The following is a 27,661-nucleotide window of genomic DNA, read 5'->3' as shown; positions in this document are numbered from 1 at the left end:
ACGTCATAGTATAGTATGTGTATGTATGTCTTAACTTCACAGTGTAGGTTGACATATAAATGTCATAAAAACATAATTTTATATGTCATAAAAAAGGGTCCTGGATATTATAACAATAAAAGCATTATGAGTACATCACAGCATAATCAGCCATTACTAATAATAGTAGTCAGCTAATAGACCTTTACCTGCAGATAATTAGATTTCATTAGTGGCATTGTTAGGCCTGAACATCTGAGGCTTCAGCCCTGAATGTTTTATGAATAGCCCCTTATCTAAATAAGCTGTATATGCATACATGCATATATATCTATATATCTATATATATATATATGAAATATAACAATATGCCCAATAATAAAAAAAACAAGCCCCAGATCTAAAAATGTGTCTGATGCGCATGAAAGCCCTCAAATATAATATGATATTGTTGACCAAAATACAGGTGTTTGGTTCTTTGCGTCATTCAAACAGCATATTGTGTGTGATCACAAGAAAGACAGCACACCAGCAATCACTTCAATGAACTTTATTCATGGTTATATTTTGTACTCATAATCTAAGTATAGTAGTGGACTGAAAGGTACAATGTTTCCCTCTGAGATGTACAGATGTAAAAACATAAAGTAGCACTAAATGGACATACTCAAGTACAAGCACATGCAAGCAAATTTAAATGATAGCAGTTGCAAGGTCTGCACTCTGCACCAACTCTCACTTCCTTTAAATCAAGGTTGAAGACCCATCTGTTTGCCACTGCCTCCTATTTAATCAAATATTTATACATTTCTTACACTGCACTTTCATTTCTGTGTATTCATTTTATTCAAACACCTTTATTAATTTTAATTGCACTGCAACTTTTGTTCTTGTCTTACTGTATTTTGTACCTTTTTATTTTTTGTTCTTCATTTATTTAATGAATTGCTTTGAATGTCCTTTTATGATGTGTTTCTTTTGCATTGTGTGGAGATGCTTTTGTTGTTTGTAGAGCACAGTGAATTGCTTGGTGGCCGAAATGTTCTATAAACATATCTGCAGGAAATATTGAGGCTGGAGTCTAGTCACCGAACTCTATGTTCTGCTGTTGAAATAAACATTTGAAACCTGAGTTGTCTGACTGAAATAAACTTGCCTTACCTTGCAAAGTATTCTGTTTCTACTCATTACTAATTACGACATATTTTTAACATCACAATCTTACTATATAATGATGAAAACTCTGTTTGTCTGTGTGTGTGTCTGTTCCACGTTTCTCTCCTCACTGACTTGATCAATCCATGTGAAATTTGGCACAGTGGTAGAGGGTCATGGAAGGATGCCAATGAAGCAATATTACATCAATTGGCCAAAGGGGGGCGCTATACCAACCGATTGAAATTGCAAAATTTGAATGGGTATATCTCATGCCCCGTATGTCGTAGAGACATGAAACTTTGCACAGAGATGCCTCTCCTCATGAGGAACAAATGTGCCTCAAGAACCCATAACTTCCGGTTATATAGATTTTTCACCATTTTGATTTTTTTGAAAAACACTTAAAATCGATCTCTTCCTAGGAAGTTTGACCGATCTGCATGAAACTCGGTGAACATAATCTAGGGACCAATATCTAAAGTTCCCTCTTGGCAAAAGTTGGAAAACTTACTAAAACTGAGCTTCTATAAGGCAATGAATATTGCGGAGGGCGTGGCTCATCACATAAAGGTGTATAACATCTCAAGGGTTTCACCAATCACCACGCAACTTTGTAGGCATATGACCACACATAATCTGAGGGGACCCCTCCATTACTGACCCCATCAAACAAAATGGGGGAGCTAGAGAGCTAATTTCTTATCTAGGCCTAACCGCCATATCGATTTTTATTAAACTTGGTAGATATGTAGAACAGGATGCCTCAAGGTGACTGGAGAAATTTAACTCTAATTGGCAACTGGGTGGCGCTATAACAACAGAAAAAGGCTTAAAAATGTCTAAAATGTCACCAATTGCTGTGGCTCCCCCTGTGGCTGAATGTTGTTGTTTTTTCTCATTTTTGCTATGACTTAAGCCCTATTCAGACGGGATTAGTTTTGCATAGGGACAAGGGGTAAAGTAATAATTACCAGAGATTTTAGTCCCGTCCGAATGTGCCATGTCAGTAATCATTACCGCACGATGTCAGTAAAGATTACCGCGACTTTTACCTTCTGTAAAAGGGTCCAGGACAATTACCTCAGGTAATACTAATCCCGTGCGAATAGACCAGCAGTAAACATGTGTGTTAGGCCTGTCAAAAAAAAATCGAAGTTAGAAATATATTCAAATATATTTATTTTTTTATAAGTTCGAACCTAAATTTGATCATTCGAATATCATTAATAATTAATTAATACTATCAATAATGTTGTATATCACGGCAAATCCCGTTCGGGCGGAGATGGCTTGCGCACGAGCCGGGCCAGAGAGGGACGCAGCGGGAGGGAGAGGCGCCGATGGAGGAGCCCGCTGCACCAACACCACCCACTGCGCTGTCCGCGATGTGTGACCTGTTCGGGGAGACATACAGGGAGAGTGTTGTACCTGCTGCTTCCCTGCCTACCCTTTTTGAAGAAGAGATGAAACGTTACCAGAATGAGACACCACTATGAGCCAGCCAGGATCCACTCTTGTGGTGGAAAACTACGCACTGAAGTATCCAAACATTGCTCAGATAGCGACACAGAAGTTGATCATACCTGGCACTATAGTGAGGTCAGAACGGGTGTTTTCATCCGAGTGTCACGTTCATATTGCGTCAGCAATAAGCATCTTATTTTTTGTGTGGTTTTTTTTTGTAAAAATAAATAAATAATAATAATAATAATACATTCTAATATTATTCGAACTCTACTAAATTAATTCGAAAATATTCGAACTCAATTTCATGGTGCTTTTGACAGTCCTATCATACGCTCCTGATGGCAGGAGGGCCATGGTAGTTTTACTGATATTTCTTATCCCGTGCAAATCGGCCATTAATATTACTGACGTCCTGTGGTAAAGTGACATTACCCCACGTGCCCATGTAAAACTAATCCCGTCCGAATAGTGCTTAAGTCATGGTATGGTATGCTGTACTCAAAAAAAAATCCCAGGGGAGGATTTCCCTGGACCCCCCTACAGAAGTCTGGGCTAAGCCCCCCATGTCCTCAAATCCTAGGAACGCCCCTGCACTCCTACTTCAGGTGGGTTATTTATGGGGACTGTTTTATATTTGCACTTTCTCGACGCCCAGCGGTGTGACATACAGCAGTGCAGAAAACAACTCCATTATTTCTGACAGCACAGTTTTCCTTGCAGACTCTTGGGTCAGCTCAGTCTCTAACTTGAGTCTCTCCGGCAGCAGGAGCTGTTCCACAGCCTCCCAACTTGCGAATCAATTATGCGTCAGCTCGCTCCTGATTGGCCCGGCCGTGTTATTGTCATGACAAACGCGGCGGGGTGGGGAGAGATGACAAGCACAGAATCCATTGACGAACTGCCGGGAGGACTAGAGGAGGTAAATTCATCTCTTGCTCAAGTGGCTCACTGGTCCTGAGGTGGGAATCTGTTGCTCCTGAGGAAGAATGTACTGCAGGTAGGAGAAAAGAATACACACACAGGTTTGGTTGGTGGCTTTATTAATGACAGGAATGTTAGTAATTTTAGAGATTGCATTACACCGTGCCTGCAGGTTTGGCACCAGATTAGACTTGTGTAAAAATCCGTAAACTGCGTCAACCACCATGCATGCACTGTGAGTTGCTGTGTCATTAGTGAATGCAAAACAGTTGAAGTAAACAAGGTGACTGTTTATTCCTTCTGTGAATCGGTTACAGTGACTTTGAACTGAAGGTTTATTCTCAGTCTTATAGGAAATAGCCACATATTTTCATATTATGTTCATAATCAGGGGACATAAGTACAGATCACCTATTATGTGTGCAGGGTATAGCAAACATACATAAACACATGTCTACATTTTGTCAGAGAGCCACTGTAATCATCAATTTATGGCTTAAGCATGATGACATATTTCCAGGTTTCTTCCCTTGTGTGAAAAATTCCACAAAGGATCACATTTCTGAATGAATGAATGCATATAAACAGGCAAAGTAGATTACAGACAGCAACAGCAGTGGGGATTTGAAACCACAAACCAGTACCAATGATGTAGGGAACATCAACATAAACACTTTCTGTGGTTGCTGTGTGTTGTTCAGGAGTGTGTGCTGTCACCGTTGGTCATCTGAGGAGAGGCTGGATGGGAAAACGGTCGTCATCACAGGAGCCAACACCGGTATTGGAAAAGAAACAGCTAGGGACCTGGCAAGAAGAGGTACCGCTCAGGCTTGTGTATCCAGCTGTGTGTGTGTGTGTGTGATTCCACCTGCCTCGGTCTATTTCTGGCTCACTCACTGGCATTAATGTGTACCTGCTTCTTTGCAAGTCTTCTTTCATTTTCACCAACTCTCAAATTGTGACTTACACATTCCTCTCTTTCTCCCTAGAATTAAGCACCTCTAATGCTGTGAGTGGTTTAAAGCTATAAAGCGTGATCTTTGACTGCGCTCTCTGTCCTCAGACCACCACCATTGTTTTCTTATTGTGTGTTTTTAATGCTCTGTATGTTTTGGTTGCACTGTATCAAGTGATTTTACAGCCTCAGCATGACTTAGCCTCTTTCATATTCCATAAGCAACATAAAAGGCACACAGAAAAAGAGATAAAGGAAATGAGCATCTTGCTTCACACTTCAACAATCTAAGTGAAAGACCAGCAGCAGTGATGGAAGACAGACGAGGCATGCGGGGACAGAGGGAGCATTGTGAGCATCTACTCCCCTCCCGAGCCAGACAGGAAACAAAGAGAGATTGGAGGGTGCACCCAGCAGTGCGCTCGCACACATAGATAAGACACACACAGGCAGAATGGGTAATATGAAAAGTGGTTCTGCATGCGCGATTCAGTTTTTTCATTCATTTGGACTTGAAAGGCTCAGCATGGCATTGACCTGCTCCTTTTAGAACAACCACCATGCATGCACTGTGAGTGCATTTATGTTTTTAATTAAAGGGCAAATGTATGTTAACAGATTTTTGCAGTGGAATAAAATGAAAAGTGACAAAAGAAAGACAGAGAGAAAGGAACATCACTGGCACAGGAACACAACAATACTGCGGTCCTTGCTTCTGGAAAATTCACTGTCAAATTACTGTATCGCCTTTCAGTAAATGGGATTATGTAACGACATGATGACAGCATGATTAGATTCATAACAGAAGGTGGTTCCTTGGGGCACAGTTTTCAGGACGAGCAAAATGAATCTCAGCCTTTTTAATCATTTATAAGTTTCATTATAACATTAATTTACCATGTTGACAAAGTGAAATGTGCATATTATATATACACAGTGTGATCAGGTTTCACTTAAATCATTATCTGCATGCTGACATTACTTATGCATGCATAACTGTGTAATCATATGCTTGATGATCCTTAGCTTGACTCAGTATAACCCTCTGTTCCCACTGTTTGTTTACTATTTTATTGAATCGAGTGAACTTGGCTGCCGAGGGAATGTGGGAACAATTGGGTTTACCCACATGGGAACAGCAGGGAGGGGGGGCAAAGACACTGCGATGGGATACAGACGCTACGCTCCAACTGATTAATGGTTCTTCTCTTTCATAATTGGTGGGCACAGCAGCTATTTTGTATGTGTGTGGGGGGTGCTGGTGGGGAGAGTTGTCTCTGTGTTTGTTAGTTTGTGTGTGTGTGTGTGTGTGTGTGTGTGTGTGTGTGTGTGTGTGTGTGTGGAGGGTGGGTGAGAGAGAGTGTGTGTACGTGTCCTCAAACCCCCTTTTCAGGGCTCATTAAGGAGAATGCATCGTAATTTGCGTCAGAGGCGAGTGATAATGGCACAGTTGAGAGGGGCAGCTGGCTAAATGAGATGCTGAATGGGAGGTTAGAGAACATTAGAGAATGATCAAAAGTAGACTTAGAGATTTGCGTACTTCCTCCTTGAATGACGTCGGTAGCTTTGTGTGCCTGCAAATTGGCAAAGCTTGTTTGAAAACTTTAAAAAAATATATGTCTATCAATCCATCCTGCAGTTTGTATATTTGCGTATTCTTATTCAGGAGCATGAGGGAGCTGGAGCCTCTCCGAGCCAGCACATAAACAAACTTGTACCGAGGAGCAATTTGAAGTTTGGAGTTCATCTGTGTTTTTCAGACGTGGGAGGAAAGTGGTGTGAAATGGGCCGAGCATGACAATATCATCATAAGTTGTGGCCTTTGGCTGTTGCTTTCAGGCGCTCGCATCATCATGGCGTGCAGAGACCTGGAAAGGGCAGAGGAGGCCCGGACGGACATTTTGGAAGACACAGGAAATGAGAATTTGGTCATCAGGAAACTGGATCTCTCTGACACCAAGTCCATCAAAGCATTTGCTGAGCTCATCAACAAAGGTAGGAACCTAACCAATCATATCTTCAGAAATGGCATGGCCTGTGGTTCGATCCCTGGATCCTCCTGCCTACATGTCTTCAAGCAAGACGCTGGCGAGACTCAAAATGTCTTCTGATTGTTAGGCCACTGCCTTGCAGAGTAGCTCTGCCAACACTGATGTGATGTGATGTGATGTAAAAGCACTGTGTAAGTGTAATCCAAGAACCAAACATCAACTGGATTTATGCCGTTTATTTAAAGGTTCACTGTGTCAGATATATTGGCACAAATGGAAGATAATATATTGAGTAAAACTTAGTAACTGTTGCTTAGCAAAAATGGGAAATACGATCAAATTGTTTATTTGAACTAGTATGAATATTAATTGTGAAATTGTGTGGCTTCAGATGATATATCAATTACGAATCATTCATTTGATCTAGCTCCGACAGACAGAGCATCAGAGAGAGAGTTACAGCACCTGGCATACCGACACAACACCACTTTATCCTGTTAAAACAAAACTTATAACTTGGATTAATTTATTATAAAAACCCCTTTTAATTATTTTGATCTGAGGACCCTTAAAGGAATATGAATAACTTACAGGGTAATCTAGGAATGAACACCTAATTTGGAGTAGCCAACAACCTGGTTTTATACATTCGAAGGCTGTATATAAAGAAAATGAACTGCTTGGCACCATGACCAGGCCTCTAATTGAGACAGATGTTATTTGTCAAAATACAAAGACTTTTAATTTGGACCGGGCTTTTAATTGAAGTTTTATGGTATGTTTTCTTTAGTGTATAATCACCTGAAAATAAGAACCATCGTGTTTTTGTTGCTTAAAACAAGCCATTTATCTACACAGGGAGCAGGTCATCACCAACAGAGTCTGCCATGTTCTATTGTCATGTTTCTACAGCAACCCAGAATGGACAAACCAAACTCTGGCTGCAGATTGTGCCATTTGTTTCACATTTTTCATGTTGGCCCTTCACCATGAGCTAAACAGGGTTGGAAAAACACAGATTTTTCCTGTGAAACTGCTTCATTCAGTGTTTTTACCTGTTTAAATCACTGGGTCTGTTTGTTCTGAGAGAGGAAGAGACCTCTGCTGATAATCCAGCTCCCAGAAAAAAACCTCCTGAACATTTGGATCTTAAATTATTAGAGAAAGAAGGTGAGCACACATGAGCAGGTGTTGGTTAGTGTCTCATCTGCAATTAGCCAAACAGTGTCATAGAAAGTTTTGACACTTTGCAATGTGATGCTGCTTTATTCAGTGTTTTCACCCCCTTTAATCCCGTTTTTTTGGATTTGGCTCCAGATAAGAACCTCCTGAACAATGAACGCTGAAGGAATCCTAACCAGGAGTTTGCACTTTGCTTATGGAGGAAGGTTGCAGTCTGCAATCCTCACTGCTAGATGCCATTAAATCCTGCGCACTGCTCCTTTAACATATGATACTTGTGAGAAATAACTGCAAACGCTACCTAATGTTTTTTGTTTGTGTGGCTCGATCTTTCCAGAGGAGAAACAAGTGAATATCCTGATAAACAATGCAGGCATCATGATGTGTCCCTACTCCAAGACTGCTGACGGGTTCGAAATGCAGTTAGGCGTGAATCACTTGGGTAAGGCATACTGGAAATTTTAGTTTCCTCAGATTTCATGTTGATGTACATTTTTTGAGAGAATCTGTTAATCAGCCGTAAAATGTAATGAGTTGGTTTAATTGGCTGTGATGTTCATCAGCCAGATAATGTAACATAAACAGTTGGCAGTCATGTCTTTGACTGATTTTATAATACACTCACATAGTGACAGGAGGGACTTTTTTAATCCTTATTAGGCTGTGCTAACAAGCTTTACAACACCTGCAAAACCAAGCTGGCCGACATGTCAGCCAGGAAAATGAACCAGAGTTCAAGCTGTCAGTGTTTTCCCCCGAATTGGACCATGGCTTCCTTCCAAAAAATCTTTTCCTCTGTGGTATTTTTGTCACAGGCTGACAGAGAGTGGAACAGGCTGTGCTCGACCATGGTCACCCACACACATATGCGAACAAATGCACACACATGCATAAATATACCTGCACATTTACAAACATCCTTTACACGCACGCATTTACTTTCAATAATTATAAACCCTGGGTAGGTAAGGAGTAAAACAGGAAATAGAGAACAATAGTAAGAAAGCAGAAACACTCCAACCAGATCTTTAAATGTCCCTCACATGTAAACATTAAGGGCAGTGACATTGTGTGTGCGCACAATGGACAGAAAGTATGCACACAGGAAGTTGTTGAACATATAAAACATTGCAATGCAACACATAAAGATTTCCATTCATACAGCTCATAATGACGTTGAACAAATAAGTGGTTCCCAACCTTTTGTCTTAATGGACCCTCTTCTGTCACTGAGGAAACGGACGACCCCTGACTACGTGGCAGATTTCAGTGCATAACAATAACACTACAGAACAAATCAAAGTTTATCTTTGATATGTTTTACTAATACTTGAAATATGACATAAGGCCACAACAACATAACCCCTTCCCCAGCTTGTTACCTGCTCCATGGGAGAGATGGGCGAGTTATCCGACGTCGCCTGAACACTGAAACAAGCATTATTGCTTTGTCAGAACGTCAAAAGCTCTCTGGTGCCCTCTCAACTGCTACGACACTGCTGAGAGGAGTGTATGTACAGAGAAAGAACATGAAATCAGCAGGAGGAGAGCTAATTACAGTTACCTCTGAGCAGCAGGTGGCCACAAGGAACAGCTCACTGGGGTTGCATTCAAAGTTCTCATGAGGTGTTCAATGTAATCACGTAAAAGGTAGCTTTTGGTGAGAAACTTGTATAAATTCAGCTGTTTGAAGGAGAAATTTGTTGATTTGTTGAAAGTTTTCACAAAATCAAGAAGGCCTTGCGACCCCTCTGTGAAGCTTTGGCGATCCCTAACAGGGGTTCGAACCCCCGAGCTGAGTGCCAGTGGAATAAATGAGAAATGTTCAAACTAGTCGGCAAAGACGCTGAGCCCTTTCACTTATTGCACATGCAGAGCATCAAGATATGTTCTTTAGGTCAGGGTAGCTAAGTTTAGTCATAAGGTGGAGTGGAAGCGGGGGTTGTGTCCTTCTCATCAACGACAGAGTGAGAATGAAAAAACTCCATGTGACTCCACCATCACATGGAATCACAAGAACATGACATACTAACGCTGCAGCAATACTGTGCTACCATGATGTATGCTATTAATCTTATGGACGGGAGTCAAGGCAAGTGAGTGAAAGAAAGAGAGACTTATAAAGAGAGACAAAGACCACCACAGAGGAAGAAACAGAAGGAGACAGAGACATGTGGCTCTTCATGTGATGCATGATAGCAACATTACTGTGAAAATGAAAATCACTTCAGTGAGGTAAAGATAAAAGATACACCGACAGTATCAGGATTTTACAGTAGATAGCATCTTGCTGGCACAGTCAGTGGTGACGTACAATTCTCTTACCTCTACAGCAGCTCCAACTTTCTCTTTGAAGTTATTTTAGATTAAAAAAAAACTAGGTCATGCAGGGTGTTTAAATGAGTTACTTTTCCAAATCTTTGTGTTTTTGTGACAGTGTGACACCATTAGATGTGAGAGGGTAACATGACAAAAGTATGCACTTGGCTATGAAAGTAAATCCAGCACAGTGTTGTGTAGTGACGTCTGTTTCTTAAGCCTAAAAGTGTGTCTCATGACTTCCCTCAGGTCACTTCCTGCTGACTTACCTGCTGCTGGACCTCATCAAGCGTTCAGCTCCTGCCCGTATTGTCGTCGTGGCATCGGTGGCCCACACCTGGACCGGGATTCGACTGGATGACATCAACAGTGAGAGGAGTTACGATACCATGAAGGCCTATGGGCAGAGCAAGCTGGCTAACGTCCTCTTTGCACGCTCCCTTGCCAAACGGTTACAAGGTGAGGTGAGACTGCGCGTGCATAGGAACACGTAATAAGGGATGGAAGACAGAAAAATAACTCAGTTACAGATTTGGGGCTTAGGAAAGGAAAGGCCTGGGTTTAGGGGCTTTGGAGAGGAAGAGACATTGCAGCTGTTGCTAAGAAAGGTGAATCAGAAAAGCAGCGTTCCATTTATTTTTATGTAAGAAGAGATTGACGTAAGCATGTCCAGCATGTTCACCATTACTAGAGCACTGCGTAGCTTGCATAAGCGTTCTTCTAATTCTACTTCATTTTTCTTAAGGGCAGCAATTACATATGAATCAGACTTTCACTTGAAACGAGCCATTTTGTTGTCTCAGTCATTGTTCTGTCTTTTGCTTAATGGCCAAGAACTGAAAGAAATGACTTCAGTATGACAGTCCCACAGTCTAATGGTTGATTCCCTGGATCTGGAGTAGCTATCAAAACTCAGCCCATTAGGATTATAACTGAAAAACAAGCAGAGAATAAGACATTAAAGAGAGAGAGAATGGAAACAAAAAGCAAATGCTAGGGCTAATATTCTGTTTTAATTTCCATATCACTTATTCACTGATGCAGCTGCTGTTTGACAAAGAAGCATATCTCACACAGACATGATCACAGCAGAGTGTGCAAATCTTCATAATATGGACACGCTTGTTTGCATGTGTTATCATGAATATACAGTATGTGTGGAGACTGTTTCACTTGAATTGCATTGCTAGGCAACAGCTTGGGTTCATGTTGACTTTCAGCAGCCCTCTGGTTCCCAACCCAGGTCCCTATGGACTGAGCTACTGCCGCCCCCAATCATGGTTCTGTCCAGCAGAGGCTGAGATGCAGCTGTTAGACAGAGCAATGACCTGTTTAGAGACCAATAACAAGGAAAATGAACATGCATATTTAGATAAAAAATGTCAGTAAGAGTCAGGTAATGTGTGTGTTTCAATCTGCTGAAAGGATTTTTCAGTCAAAGTTGACACAACAAAGATATGATGGGTTACAGTGTGATGGGTTGTATCCGCTGTATGTTAGTATATAGCTTCAGTTTAAGTGTAAGTGTATAGGAAGTGTAAAATTTCACTCTGCTGGGCATAATATACTGTAGTCTTAAGATTATTTTTGAATTACCAGTAGAGGGAAGGTTTGTTACCATGGTTACATGTCTCTAACCTGCAAAGAGGCACTCAGGAATTGACTTGGCAGCTCAGTGTATCCAAAAAGATACAGACTACTGTTTATTCACACAAAAGTTTGTTGACCTAGGGGTGGGTGATATGGCCCTGAAGTAATACCACAATATTTCAGGTTTTTTTTGTGAAAACAAAATTCTTGACAACATGACAAATTAATAAAACAGTTTGCCTTCAAATATTCAGTAAAATAAAACTAAAATGATCTCTCATTTCTTTAGTTTGTAAACAACAACAGTAACTCAGGATAAGATTCAGATTCTGTTTACAATATTAATAGTTCAACAAAATAAAATCTACCACAAATCACACATTTAAACAGCTCCCAAATACAAAAAATGTCCCCTGGGATCTATATATATGAATAAACAGGTGATTTCCATTTCTCCTCTAATCATCACGCTGTAACCTGTGACAGGCTGTTATGATACCACAACTATCACACATTCACATATATGTAGTTTTTTGTTGAGCCGCAAGCATCACATAGGTTTACATTACCAAAGGTTTATGACAAAATCACTTTAAGACACCGACTTCCATGTGCACACGGCAAGAGAGGAAAGAAAGAGACGCTGTGCTGCTGCCAGAGGAGCCGCTGAATGAGTTCCCTCTGAGCGGTAACTTGCTGTAAGAGACTGAAAAGTCCGGGGCTGTTCATAAAACATTCAGGACGCCACAGTAGGGCTGTGCGATATGATGATATATATTGTGTGATGAGAGAAAAATGTCTATCGTTTCATATTTTGCTCTATCGTTTATATCGTTGTGACGCAAATTACACTTTTTACGGCAATATTTTTCATCATTTGGATGTTTGATTGATCTGATTCACCAGCTTTCTTGCTACCAGCGCTCCCTCTCTTCACTCACTCTCTAGCTTGCTCGACCTCAGCTGCTCACTCTCTCTCTCTCTTTTCTCTTATCTTCTTTAAAGTCAAAAAACTGGCTCATGCACACCTTTGAAGAGTCTCCTGAACAGGTGCATAGGAAAAAACTTCAGCAGGTCAAGAAAGAAAAAAGATTCCCGCACACTGTTGCCAAACATTTAAATATTTAATGGGACAAGGCAGCTACGTTTCGGTCATTACAACCTTCATCAGGCAGAGTTGGCAACTCTGCACGGGAATCTTTTTTCTTTCTTGACTCTCTCGTCTTCTTTAAAATTAGTCAGTTGCCTGAATCATCGTAATGTTAACAAGCGCAGAGAAATGTCCTCCCCTCGTCCTAGTAACGTTTTTGTACTCCCTCATGGCAGAGTTTAAAGCTCTGATCAGTCTGATCTCTGTCACACCTCTGAATCCGGGAATTCCTGCATGCTACGTAAAGGCGGGGATGGGGATTAAAATGTGCTATATTGGGATAGGTATTGTTATTGGGATATGAAATGACCTGTATCGGGATGTGAGATTTTGGTCATATCGCCCAGCCCTACACCACAGTTTATTCCACACTACTGAAGCTGCTCCTCTTTCTGGAACCACCGCGGAGTCTGTAATAATTTCTTGCTGTTGCCATGGGTAGCAATATGACGTCAGTATGTCAGCAAGTCAAAATATCGCAAGTATCACGATGTAGTGCATAGAATGTTTTAATGCATGCAAAATAATCCAACAAGAAATACAAATGGACCCATTGAGACTGTTTATGTTGTCAAGTTTGAAACAGTCCATAGGTGTCTGTCTTTGTGTTGCAGGTACAGGTGTAAGCGTGTTCTCCCTGCACCCGGGGGTGGTGCAGTCTGACCTGTGGCGGCACCAGCACCAGTGCATCCAGGTGGCGGTGAAGATCTTCCGGATTTTCACCAAGACGACACTGGAGGGAGCACAGACCACCATCTACTGTGCTGTGGAGCCAGGCCTGGACAGCCAGAGCGGAGGGTACTTCAGGTACACACACAGTGTTTCAGCCAACCTGCAATTGGTTATACAAGAGCATTCAGAGTGGAGACTTCATGCTGCTCAGTGTTACTACCTGCTGACTAACAAAAGGGTACTCTGTTTGTAGCTGACGGTTAACACTTTTATTGTCATACAACAATGACACAAATTCAGCACACATTATGTAATGGTTATCCCTGTCTGTGTGTATGCTCAGTGACTGCGCTCCTGCAAGGTGCTCGAGGACGGCGTCTGATGACGACTTGGCCCAAAAGCTGTGGGAGATCAGCTGCAACATGCTCGGCATCACCTGGCAGTGAGCATGTGGCAACGTGACAGTGTATGCTTTGTATCATCTTTTAAAAACAGCACTTTTACGCACTTTTATAGAGGCATCAATGTTACTGTTACTGTTGTGAAACAGGTGTGTTTAATGACTCAAAGTACAGTACGGTCTTAAAGTCACTAGATCACCACTAAGAGCTCCTTTATTTTGTAACATATAAAAATGATTCTGACATTTCAGTCAAAATTGGATTTATCAAACAAAATTGTATCATGAAATTGTCTTTTTATTGTACTTTTCCTAGCACTAGTTTTATCCTGAGTGCAGATGCTTTTCTGTCTTGTTAGTTTGTAAAGGTCTTAGCCAGCCTGGGCTTGCTTTGGATGAAAAGTCTCTCTTACCTGTACATGCCCCTTATAAACTCTCAGCTCCAGTGTGGCTGTGGGACAGTTTTCAGCACTGATGAGAAGAGTTTGGCTCGAAACTGCCTCCAATTGTACATCAGTGCGCACGTACAGTATTGTGATTGATAGTTAAAGCACTCATGACTGTTAGTGTAATATGAAGTGGGTCCTGTTCTGCTTTTGTAGCACTTAAAGTATTAGAATGTACTTTTATTATTAAAATACAATGAGGCATTGGTATAAAATGATTCTGTTTTCATTTAAGTGTTTTATTCAGCAGTCTTGTATCATGCAATCTGCCTTTTCAGACGCCTTCCTGTTAGCTGAGGGAGGAAAAATGTAAACTTCCGTTAATGTGACAATCTGTACATAATGTGTAAATAAACCTGTTAGACTGGAGAACGTGTTTCAAAGTTCTCCTTGTTTGTGACTTTTATGTCAAAGTTACTGTATTTTGTTCATGCTAACATTTCCCAAGCTGTTGGGTTGACCTTTTCAGATGCAGCAACGTGTGTTCATTTAAAAGTTAAAAGAGATTAGGTAAGTTCAGTGTATTAGTAATGAGAGAATTAAGGGGTCTTAAAGTCTTAGTAATACCACCCAAACAGATGACTGAATTTAGCTATGACTCACTCCAGGGTCAAGGCATTAAAATGACTAAAAGTAAAGCTGGAGTTGTGCTGCCTTAATCAAAGCACTGTTTAGTATTATTCATTATTTTTCTAATTGATTAGGGCCGTAATAATTTATGGCAAACAGCACACATACTTGTCTTGTGCTGGACTGTAAGTGTGGAACTCGTTACACAGTAGAGTCATTATAGTGCGGAGCAAAGATCAAGAGAAAATGCCAGAATTCTATTTAGAAACGCTATCCTAATCTAAATCACATGATGGAGAATTTAAGACTAAAGGAATGTGGCATGAGCAGTGAGGGGTGGTTACAGGCAGTCTGGGACCAGCGCTCCCTCCAAGCAATGACTGTATTGTGATTTAGACGTATAATCGCACTCACAAAACATCAATCTCCTATCAGTCAACTGTCCTGTTTCCAGAAATGTATTCTGTATTGAAAACCATTTCCTAACTTTATTCTAATAAAGTGATGGTAAAATATTCCTACTTACTTCACAACATTGAATTACATTGTTTGTTTGTTAGATACAGAGTGGACTTTTTTAATAGATACAAAAATTAATTCTTTAATTTTCTAAAGTGACATCACCTGTATCAGTACTGATCCCACAGCTGCTATGCTGTGACACAAACTTGGAGTATTACTGTGTTTCTTATATGTGTGAACAAGAAGAGGAAAGATAAGGGGACGGTCGCAACACTTTTTGCATTTCTTTCAGTTACTAAGAGACTATTTGAGCTACACCAACCAAATTATATGTATTAAACTTACATCTGCCTGCTCATTACCCATACAATTTAAACATTATCAAATATATAATATAGTAGCTCAGTCCATACAGACTTGTGTTGGGAAGCAGAGGGTCACTGGTTCAAGTCCCCATTTGGACCAAATATGGAGTGTGGACTGGTGGCTGAAGAGGAGCCAGCTCACCTCCTTAGGGGTACTGCTGAATGCATGTATAGGTCCTGTTTGTAAATGTGTGTGTATTTTGGGCCTGTGTGTATGACAATAGAGTGAAACACTTGAAATTCCCCTCAAGAATTAATAAAGTATATCTTCTTTAATCACAATATTTAAATGGAAGAGGTCAGGTGGTTGCAACATGTTGAAAACTTTTGCTTTTTATTTAAGCATAATGTGTATAAAATATGTAATGTTGTACAATGACACAATTATTACTTATTTACACAATAATATCATAGTATTTAGTAATTTAGTATTTTTTTGATCATATAACAGTTATAAGTAACCTTATTCCTTACTAACTAACTCTCTTTCTTGCTCTCTTACTGAGCGTGTGCAGTATGAGTGTCATCACTCTAGCATGTTTCTGATTGGAGGAACATGAGCTGTTGCAACCATCCCATGTTGCAACCATACCCAGTCTCCCCTACACAGTGAAAGGCACAATAAATAGGATAGTGCAAGTAGCTTTTTACTTTCAATATGAAATACAATAATATGTGTGGAAAGAAAAAAAGGAGGTAAACATGTATATTTATAGTAATTTTAGCCTGTAATTGTTAAAGTCTCAAAAATAATTCAGGTCTGGGGTGTTTTTCTATTTTGCAGTCTAATTAAAATAGTTGGAATATCATTGGAAAGTGAGTGAAATGGGGTTAAAGGGGTAGTTTGGATTTTTTGAGATTTGGCACGCCCCCAGTCTGGAGAAGCAGGCTGGAGTCTGACACGAAGGCTAAGCAATTCACTGTCTTGGATGGGGGTCAGCAACATAACATATTTTAGCCACTAAAAAAAATCAATATCATTTTAAGTGTACACTATACTTAGAGTAATTCTACTGCTTTACCTTGTCATCAGACAGCCCTTTTCGACAGGGAAAGTTGTTATCAGCTTCAGTTCCTCATCTATGCTTGTGTCAAAGACACCAGACTCCACTGACAAAACCAATAATTTTAGCTTGCTGAACCCTGGAGCTGCTGGTCTGCTGCTGCTTTAGTAGTTAGTAGTTTGTGTTATTGTGTGATTTTGGTAAATCCCAACTAACCCTTTTAAATGCCAAAGTCACACAATAACACCAGCAAACAACCTGATGGAGGCAGCAGTAGACCAGCAGCTCCTGTACACAACAATGTTAAATCACAGTTTTTCTCAATGTAGTCTGGCTTTGAAGAGTGTGCTTCATTTTGCTGTTAGATATCACTGCCTGACATTACAGGAAAGGCAATGAAATTACTCTCAATAGGGCATATACTTTAAATAATACTGATTTTTAAGATGGGACCTTTAGGCAATTAACATGCATTTTGTGACCAACCCCTCCAGAGCAGTAGATTGCTTATAGCTTACATGACAGACTCTGCTTCTCCAAACTGGTCATTTGTCGAGTGACATCTACTGTTTGAGATAAACTGATCCCTTTAACCCATGCTGTAATCAGCTGCCTGTATGAAATCCTCCTGGCCTGTAGGTGGCGGTGTGGACAGTAATTCAAGGGCAAAGAAAAAAAGGAGGAAGATTCTGCGCATGCGCGTGTAAAGTATACGTCAGCTCTTCTCTAACCAAGCTGCCTGAAAGCTACGTGGCCCTCATTCTTCTGACTGTCTTCTCCTCTAACACGACCTCAGACACAGGTAAGATGACCGCTGTATTATTGAAAATTATTTCATTTTTTGTTACATAAAGCCACCACAGTAACTGGTGTGAGAAGTTTTGTCTTTTATTGGTTTTATTTATTGAATTTCCAGCTAAACTAACGTTACGTCGACGTGATAGCTTTACTTACGATAACGTTAGCTAGCAAGGAACTAACACAACTCACTTTAAAACGTGTTTTTCGACAATAACGACACATATATCTTTTTTATCTCTTAACATACGTGTTAATATTTGACGGAAGAATATAACATTTATAGTGTATTAACATTTATAACGTTATGGGAGTCGTGAAAGGTTCAGGCTGCTGAAGTCAACGTCAGCACTGAAAGCAATCAGAGCGTTAGCATTAATGTTGTGTTATCCTCTCTGCAGCTCTAACACCATGGATCAGGTAATGCAGTTTGTCGAGCCCAGCCGGCAGTTTGTCAAAGACTCCATCAGGCTCGTAAAGAGATGCACAAAACCCGACAGAAAAGGTAGGTTCATACTTACATCTGGCACAGTGTCTGTTGTGTTGGCAGCAGCGTCAGACCTTCAATCCAGCTGCCCAGTATAACCCAGAGCTGCTCGGCCAACACATTCTGGACCTAAAGAGCAATATTATATCACAGTATTACAGTAATTTTCTTAAATAAGGTCATTTGACTTTTGTTATATATGTTAAGATCGATTATTTTGTCTCTTCCAGAATTTCAGAAGATTGCCATGGCCACAGCGATTGGGTTTGCCATCATGGGTTTCATCGGTTTCTTTGTTAAACTCATTCATATCCCCATCAACAACATCATTGTGTAAGTAGCACTATCACACAACAATTAAGTTAATTATATCATACAGGTATTTTTACTGTAAATGGGTTAAGGAAATGTGTTAATATTGTTAATGACATCATTTAAGAGGAACACTGAACAGCTGATCCCAAAGAAAGGGGTTTGTCTTGATTAGATTTTGTTTGTATCCCTGCTGTCCAAGGAAGTGCCCTCTAAACATTTTATCACAGTGTCTCAGTTATCTCTGTGACACTCTCAATTTAAATATAACATGCTTTGTGTTTTTGAAGTACTTGTAGTCTAATACTGATTTGAAAATAAAACTTTAAATCATTTAAATGCCACTTATTTACCAGAGCTGTAAGAGGATCATGTCATTTAGTGAGATGATCCCAAAACGTTAGCATTTATTCAGCCTTGAATTGTGTATATTATAATACCCCAGCACTAATGTTTAACATCAATTTCAGTTGTATTTATAAAGCCTGATATCACAAATCAGTTTGCCTCAGAGGGCTTTATAGCATACGACATCCATCTGTCCTTAGGACTCTCACACTGGATAAGGAAATACTCCCCCCCCCCCCACCCAAAAAAAACCTTTAATGTGGGAAAAACAGTAGAAACCTCAGGAAGAGCAATTGAAGAGGGATCCCTCTTCCAGGACAGACAGATGTGCGATAGATGTCATACAGAACAGATCAGCATGATAAATGTACAGAGATCCATATGACAAATGATATATTAAGAGAGAGACAGAGACAAAATTGATATATGACAGCATATGTATGTGACAATAATAATCATATGTGTATAATAACAGTAGAAGTATGACTAATAATAACAGCAGTCAGGTAGGACCACAGCAGCAGCACAACCACGACCCGTTATTTGAGGGAACCTGCGAGACCGTGGAGCACAAAGGCTCTGGAGAAATTTTACAGAACAAACTACAGTTAATTTTAGTTATGTTATAGTTGTCACCAAATGTCACATGATTTCAACAAGTGTCTTACTGTCCAATTTCTAGCATAAATGACAAGAAAGCACAGTAACTTCATAAAGACCAAATTCTATTCATCTCTATCTCATCTCTAGATTAGCATTAACTCATTTAAAGAACAAAAGTTATTTACCACATTACTTAATAGGCAATGATACTGTAATTTCTCTTTGGTTATACGTTACACAGTTAAAGGACCAGTGTGTAGGGTGTATGGTGATCTATCAGTAGAAGTGTAATATAATATTCAGAAAAAAAAATTTCATTAGTTTATAATCACTTGAAACTAAGAATCGTTTTGTTGTTGTTAGCAGGTCTCCTTGCATGTCCATGTTTCTACAGTAGCCCAGAACAAACAAACCGAACACACTATCGAGAGGGCTTTTCGTGTTTTTATGTCACCCAAAGGCCACCACAGGTTCCTCTATACACTTGTAAAGACAGGGTTGAAGGGAGGGGTATTCAATTAGTTTAAGTCCTCACTGCTAGATGCCACTAAATTCCCACACACTGGTCCTTTAAGTACTGTAACTACGTTAAAGATGAAGGAGGAAAAAAGTCCATCACACCAATAGCATTAATTGTTTTATTTTTGTGCACAGTAGGATGTAACATTCAAATACCATTCGTTTAGGTTGGCATCCTAAGGGTCAGAATATACAGTATCCTAAAGTGCAGAGGTTGAGTTGTCTGTTTTTGGAGGAAAATGTGGCACAATTCTATATCTATGTGGTGCATTGTATTTTGGAGAGTGTCTTTCTTAAGCAGTGATGACTTGCTTTGCTTGGTCATAGAAGTAAAAAAATGTTTATATACCATTTTGCTTTCTCCGATCACTAACACTGCCTCTCTTGTTTTTCCATCCAGTGGTGGTTAAATCCTAGTCAAGAACAAACGACTTCAATACCCGGGGACAGGACACGGCAGCAATATTGGATTGGTGTGATTGGGGGCTGAAGGGATGACATTTTTACATTCTGTGCACGACATTTATATTTCAATGTGTAAATAAAACAAATGGAAACCCACAGACTGATTTCTCTTGTCTATTCAGGTAGCCATGCTGCAACTACAGCTTGTAATGTATACAACTTTTCTGACTTTCAGAAACACAGTACTGCTGTCATCAAAAGGCACGTAGAATTTGCAACTTTCCATAGTACTTAACATGTATTATATTAATATGGTAGCTGTTCAGCAGAAAGTGGAATGTGAGCACTGATATCAAAGGCACATATTCTCGGCTGTGATACAAAGCAGATGCGTGCACACTTTTTTTTTTTTTTTTTTTTTAGGAGGATGCACTTTAAGTATAGTGATTGCTCTCTTAAATTCTGTGAGCTGCTGTCATTTCAGTGTGTTTAAATGAAGGAAACAAGATGCTGGTATGGAATAAGGCTTGGATTTTGGTTGTATATGGTGCATATTCATATAAACTTTGAATTTAACCCTGCACAGTGAAAAAGTGAATCCAAGTGTTGCATAAAATCCGACACAAGTGTTGAAAGAATGCAGTAAATGGCCTTGACAAAGATGGCCGCTATGGTACAACAACTAAAAAAAAAAAAAAAGATCAACTCTTTTGGTTAATTTGGAATTTTCGTCTATATTCCAACAGAGCTGACTGCGTCTCGTTCATTATATATCACACCATACTTCAGTGAGATTTTTGGCCACGTGTGATAATGCTGTCTGCATTTTCCTTCTTTCACATCACGCTGTGTAAAACATATAAAACTAGCGACTTTGCCGTAGCTCAGCTGTAGGAAAGTATACTCATGTTCTGATTATTCAAATACTGCCTGAGAAGAAGAATCTCTGACATGTCACTCCCCATCCTTTCTGATGCCCATGCTCCAGAGCAGAGGCTGGTCTGTTGTCACGGTTACAGGCTTCCTGGGGTTTCCAGGGGCAACAGGTTCGTAGGTGTTGGAGGTGCTCACCAGCTTCCCAAACTGCAGGACCTGGTTATCTGGACAGAGAAGACATGCACATGATTAAATACAGCAGCAGTAATAATGGGTGCCTGCTGAGTGATGTCGCACTTAATGGCTACTTTAAATAGTCTGATTAAATTATTCAACGGGTAAAAGTAGATAATTGGTTTTCAGTGTGACTGGTTATAATAGTGCACGCTGCCTTCTGTACTTTGTTATTCGATCATTAATAATGCAGCAGCGTGTCGAGGCCTTGTTAAAGAGGACGAGGTCCCGAGCAGTCGTGTCCCCGCGTGACCCCAAAGCAGGGGTGGTCCATATGACTTTGCTTTATGTCTGAGCAAAGAAATTCGGGACTAGCGAAGCGGCCCGAGGCCAAGCAGTTCATTGCCAAAACCACACATTCACAAAGGCTATTATGCTGAGGCCACTGAGCATACACCCACTTTACGGTTACTGAAGTGCTAACAAGTCCTCTCAAAGAGAATCCTTCAGCTGCCACTAACAGGAAAGGTGACTACTGAGGTGTGTGAGTCACATAAGGTCTTTTGTTTGGCATTTAGCACTCAGCGTGTGAGGAAGAACTCCTCAAGGATACAGCCTTTATGACGGCGAGGTTTTGAATGAGAATTTCGATCCCGGTAGAATTTGTTGATGCACTTTTTAACCACATTATGAGCACAGAAATATTAAATATCCAGTCACTTTCAAGATCTGAAACCACATAAGCAGGTGGTAGGATACATGCTTTAATTTCACACACACATTTTTCCACGTGCTCTTTCTATCTGTCTCCAAAGAAACATAATCGGCACATTTTCAGTCTGACAAATTCAATAATTTACTTTCTATAAAGCTGAATTTGACTGTGTGAATGCTCCACAAGCTGAACTCAACCATTCAGACCTGAAAGGACAACTAGCCAACACTGACATCAAGTGGTCTAACCAGGAAACCAGGAAACTGCACTGAAGGGGCATCTACTACCAGTGTGATACAATCAACGGTCATGAGAGCTTTGACCCTGACCATTCTTTGTAACGTATAAGCTACTGGACATGAACTCTAAATAACGTCACACATTAATGGCTGTGACTCTGCAGTAAATATTAGACATGACCCGGTGTGTTGTGAAGAATGTAGTCATGCAAAATAATGCATCTTTAAGGAGAATAACAAAACCACTGACCATGCCTCAACAGGCCCCAAATGGCAGAAATAGAAATTTGCGTGTCACTTTTCCCATTAACAGTTACATTTATTCACGCAACATTTGCTCTGAGGAAGCTGAGCTGACAAACACCCTGAGAGTGGAGCTGTTGGATCGTGTCTAATGGGAAAAGGGCGAACTCACCTCCGGAGATATACACCTGGGGCTCTCTATTATTCATTCGTTATTATCTGTTGCTATGTTTTTACAATCTTGTGGTAAATTAAATAGTAAAACATTCCTACCCCACAGGTCAGAAAAATTTGGGTTTTATTGTGTTTGGGGATTTTCTTTTTTGGTAATACCTCACAGAGAACACTAAAAGGTTTTTTTTTTAGCTCTAATTCAAAGGTGGTGTTTTTGTTTTTTGTGTGTGGAAAGCTTTGACCTGTTTATGTCTCAGCCCCGCCATAAACCAAGACACACAATAGCTTTTTTATTTTTAGAGTCTGAAGCAGTCTATTACTCAGCTCTCTTACCTCTGGCTGCCATAAGCATTGACTCTACTTCTTTAGCCATCTTTATCTGGTGCTGTTAATGGTACAAACCACAACTATAGGTGGTCCAGATGCGGTTTTGTCTCTATCATCAACCATCTCTGCCCCATTAATAACTCTATTTTATTCCCATAAAAGGGACCAGCCTTGTTATCTGCTCTGGAGGAGTGATCTTAAAGGCCAATTTGTAACTTCTCACACATTCAAACAGCCTCACAGATAAAAGAGCATGCATTTACTGCCATGTTTGTTGCTGTACAGTCAAGATCAGCTAGGCAACATTATTCAGTAAAGTCACATCTATTATTAATGGTATGATTTATATGGATCCCCATTAGTCACTACCGAAGTAGCAGCTACTCTTCCTGGGGTCCACACAAGCAAACATTACATCATAGTGTGAAACAAATATATAAATAAAAACCCAAGGCAGAAAAAACAAAACATAATACAAGAGGAAATCTACAAAAAATTAATCAAAAAACAAAACAATAAAATAATAAAAATAAAATAAAAATATGACAATAATAATAATAATCTTATCCTCTATTTTAAATCAGCTGCACTTATTACATGTGTAATATCTGATGGCAAACCATTCCATAATTTCATTCCTCTGAACATTACAGTATATTGCATTTGTTTTTGAAACAGGAAGTGAAAAACAACCTCTTGCAGCATGCCTAGTATCAATTTTATGGTCATTACTGCTATAAAAAATGATAGTAAAGGATATTTAGGGTTTTAGACAATAAAATAAATCTAAAAAAAACAGAGCAGAGAAATAACCATCTATGGATATAATATTATATACTAAGAATATCAATGTTTTACAGTACAACATACTTAAAGGGACATTGTGTAACATTTTCAGTTGTTTACCTGCAAAAATTGATGTCTAAATAAATATGTCATCATCGGTGTACTATTACCTCCACCAACAATCTGACTTACTCTCGTAAAAGGAGAATTTCGGATTTGTTTATACATTGTGCGGGTAAGTCGTCTGGGAGGTTCCATAATGTTTCGCCATCTTAAGAATACACCCGCCAGCAAGGGACATACAGCCCCGCCTTCGGCCTTTTTGTTGAGAGCCAGGCCAGAGCTGCGTGACTGAGAAGTCAGAGGAGAGGAGCAAGAGGCGCTTCACTACTACCCTTGCAAATTTGAAACAAAGTCCCACTCTTTGAGCATAATGCAGGATCGTGCATATGCAGCATCATGGGAGACGGAATCCTCATCGCCAAGAAAGCACAAAAGGGAATCAAAAAGGCAACGCGACCGGCAAATAAAAAAAAACAGGGCGAACATCGGGGTAGCCTTTCCCAGGTGGAAAGAGCTGCTGTAGGAGAAAGGTAATGAAATCACAGGCCAGTGCCGCTGTCAGCGGCGCAGTGATGCGAGGAGAGAGATGAGGTGTGTGAGGTTGAGCCACTTGTCAGTTGTCAAAAGACAAGACGTGATTGGTTTGTTTCAATTTACATCCGCCCCAACAGTCCTACGTTGTAAACACAGCCAGCATGGTGAGGAGGGGGTTTGTCAACTCGCGTCGCGTGTGTCTGTGTAGGAGCCTGAATGAATACTCCATGGAGCATCGGATAAAATGGTTTCATCAATGTTATGATAGCTTTTTGGAACACAGTGGCTGCCATTGTTGCAATACCCGTTTGAAACAGTGAGGCACTAGAGTGCGCTATCAGTCTGAATGCAATATATGATTTCAGAAATTCCTACACAATGTGGCTTTAAAGGAAACTCTTCACCAGTAAACTGATCATTTGTATATCATGGGGTCACTGTGTGTTACCTTGAATGCATGGAGAGACCCTTGTTTTTCTTCTATACCTACATGGTGGATGGAGAATCCAAAAACGACTAACATAATTCATTAATTTAATTCATAGGTGACTTCGTTTAACAACAGCAAAACTCTATCAAAGCATCTGTTTACTAACTCTCGCACAACTAATGCAGCATAATCCAAGTCTCATCTATGCAGTCGTATGCTCGGTGCTTCCCAAGCTGAAGTATTTTCGCTAAAACGCAGGGATTCAAAACACGAACAAACAGTCTCACGCACGACACAAGCTCAGGCTTCGCTGCTTGTAGGTCTGAAGAGTTTTAAATTGTAATGTTTTAGTGAAAATGCAAGTGGTGTGAGAGTTAACAGATGTTTTGATGTAGTTTTGCTGTTGTTACATGCAGACCCCAATGACTTCAGTTCATCAAGAATGCTCACCTGTTTTGGATTCTCCACTCACCCCGGTGGAATGCGAGAAAAACATGATTTTCATCATTAATTCAAGGTAAAAGACAGAAAGTCACTGATACACAAATGATCATCTTCTGGGTGAAGTATTGCAGAACACTGGATGTCAAGGCAACAGTGGTGCATCATTAGTACAAAATATGTTAGACTAGTCCAAGTCTTTCGTGGGCTTTGTATATTCTGATAAAATAAAATGAAATTCTGTGTCTTACAAATACAGCTTTTCTCTACATAGAAGTGCAGACTCTATTCTCTTGTGTAGAATAAGGAAACTAATTAATTATACAACCTGAATCAGCAAACGCTACGCCTCAAACATCATACAGTATATTTCACACTATTAACCCAAACCAACGCCAGATAATTGCATTGTTTCAACATCCTCCAGAAGAGACAAAATATAAAGAGCCTTAAAAAAAAAAAAGAATTTATGAATATGCAAGAATAGTTTTGGTGCAATCACTTCACGCAAAGGCGAAAGTGAACACAAAGGAACAAAGACAGGAGAGAATGAAGCGAATCGTTTGTCCACAGGCGCCTGCATACACATCAAACAGGGACAAAAAAAATACTCTGCTTCAAAGACTGCCACACAAGCATGATATTAGACCAGCTTGACTCAGAACGAGGAGGAAAATAAGCTGTATGTGAAGTTAGGGTGCTTAATAATTGAGTGAACCCAGAGCCACAGTCACCACACGGTGTGTGTATGAGAATAATGTCTGACTGTGTTAAAGTGCCGGCCTGAAGTTTTCACTCTGTGGGGTAATGTGTTTCCACCGGGTTCATACTGGCAGAGCCACGAGGGCTGCCAAAGAGCTACAAAAATACAGACAAGTAAAGGCAGATATTGTAGTATTTTGTGTTATGTGTGAGGGAGTGGGTTTACTTTTATAGCTATCTTTGGGAGGATCAAAAAGTCCTTGTAGGTAAATGTCATGTTAAACAGATTTCTGTGTGGATTCTCTTCAAGCCACGAAACCCTATATTCTCAATCACGTTCTTATTATGAGCAATATGCTCCTGTACACATGCAATGTTCTGCCAAAGTTTTTGCATAACAGATTTCTTTTTCTGCTCACTGGTTTGAACTTTATGATAAAACTTGTATTCCTGAAATTTTAACTTTGCTTATTCAGCCGTAGACATTCCATGTTGAAGAGACATTTTACTGGCTTATTTCATTGCCGGAAAGATGTTCTTTTCATAAAACTATTCTGTCTATGCAGTCGAACGATGTCATTACTTTGGAATTGGTGCTACACGGCCAGCGAAAACAGAAAAAAGGCTGTGGCATTTGCTTTTGCTCAAAGAAGCCATTGAAGGCAAAGATGACAGCAATCGACAAATACGAGGAGTACCAGGAGAGGGTGTGGCTGACTGGGTGCACACAGCTTTCTACCATGCTGTTGCTGACTCCTCTCCCCTTATGATTTATTAATTAAGTTAATTTATATCTGCTGTTTTTATTTCACTCAGGTTATTGTATGTACCCACTTAATTTTATGCTGCAAGAGTCAAGTTCCCCCAGTCATCCCCCAAGGGTCTAATAAAGCCTAGCCTAGATTTTCACCGTGATTTTGATGTCACAGAGGATCTTGAGAGCCACCTTGGGTCGGAAGTGAGTCGGCAGATAGTCTGCCACGACGAGTCCTCGTGTGTGAACAAGCTTACGAGCAAGTCGCCCGCTCCTCTGCGACTGGGACTGGATATCTGGCATGCTAGAAAACTGGAGAAGGCTGACACGACTGACAAAGAGCATCAGCCAATGAGGGGCGGGATACATCCCATGTCAGCACGCAGGAGGACAGAAGAAATGTGAGGAGGACAAGCCACAGGGTTGCCAGGTCCGCTTATTAGCCGCGACTTTGGACTTGTTTTTTTGTAAAGTCGCTTACAAATATTGGTAGTCACGGGTTGCAGTTATTTGAGCTTGTTTCTAAAGTAGAGTTGCTTATTTGGGCTTGCTCTCTATACATCACCTTTCTCTATATATATATCTATCACTTCTTTTGGGCTTGTTTCCATAGCCCTGGTTGCATGTTTCTCTCCCAAGATCTGGCAACACTGACAATCCGGCAAGCAACAACAACAATGGCGGCGTCCACAGGATCACGGGGAGCGCGTTGTGTTTGGACCCAGGCCCTGGAGGCAGATCTGATTCAACACTGGGAAAAATATCCATGCCTTTACGATGTGTCGTCTCCAAGTCTGGTGACGTCACTGCATTATCTGGGGCTCTGTCGGCAAAGGCTCAGTGGAGAAATCTTGTGATGTGCACACACAGGTCGTAACGCAGTTGGCGGGACTCCCGATGACAGAAACACACGTCGCCAGGTATGAACACTCAAAAGATTCCGATAGTCTTCGCGACAGGCTAGGCTTAATGGAAAGATAGGTCTCTACAGGTAGAAAACCTAGAACTATCAGAATGCACTGCAGCGCACTGGACCAATAAATGCACTTGCTGGGCATTGACGTACTGCAAGTTTGTCCATTTTGGCACAGGAAACAATA

At 40.3% G+C, this 27,661-nt stretch overlaps 3 protein-coding genes across 8 annotated transcripts in view; 2 read left to right on the top strand and 1 right to left on the bottom strand.

Annotated features, from left to right (window-relative positions):
* Nucleotides 1–3,468: 3,468 nt before the first annotated feature.
* On the top strand, nt 3,469–14,597 carry LOC117264561 (retinol dehydrogenase 12). Its single transcript, XM_033638596.2, has 7 exons — nt 3,469–3,601; nt 4,227–4,342; nt 6,320–6,475; nt 7,991–8,095; nt 10,222–10,431; nt 13,327–13,519; nt 13,728–14,597. The coding sequence occupies exons 1-7, from the start codon at nt 3,591–3,593 to the stop codon at nt 13,828–13,830; spliced, it is 894 nt and encodes a 297-aa protein (XP_033494487.1). The 5' UTR covers nt 3,469–3,590; the 3' UTR covers nt 13,831–14,597.
* Nucleotides 14,598–17,282: 2,685 nt separating this feature from the next.
* Nucleotides 17,283–20,261, top strand: sec61g (SEC61 translocon subunit gamma). Its single transcript, XM_033638602.2, has 4 exons — nt 17,283–17,433; nt 17,831–17,934; nt 18,147–18,249; nt 20,099–20,261. The coding sequence occupies exons 2-4, from the start codon at nt 17,841–17,843 to the stop codon at nt 20,106–20,108; spliced, it is 207 nt and encodes a 68-aa protein (XP_033494493.1). The 5' UTR covers nt 17,283–17,433; nt 17,831–17,840; the 3' UTR covers nt 20,109–20,261.
* Nucleotides 19,804–27,661, bottom strand: part of tpk1 (thiamin pyrophosphokinase 1) — a 103,298-nt gene continuing 95,440 nt past the window's right edge. For all 6 annotated transcript variants that reach the window (XM_033638597.2, XM_078162565.1, XM_033638600.2 and 3 more), the window contains one exon: nt 19,804–21,203. In XM_033638597.2, the coding sequence (XP_033494488.1) occupies nt 21,058–21,203 (146 nt within the window). In that variant the 3' untranslated portion in view covers nt 19,804–21,057. The remainder of the gene's footprint in view (nt 21,204–27,661) is intronic.

This window comes from Epinephelus lanceolatus, chromosome 20, assembly GCF_041903045.1.
Source record: "Epinephelus lanceolatus isolate andai-2023 chromosome 20, ASM4190304v1, whole genome shotgun sequence".
In the NCBI taxonomy this organism is placed as follows: domain Eukaryota; kingdom Metazoa; phylum Chordata; class Actinopteri; order Perciformes; family Serranidae; genus Epinephelus; species Epinephelus lanceolatus.
This window is presented reverse-complemented; position numbering and strand designations above follow the sequence as displayed.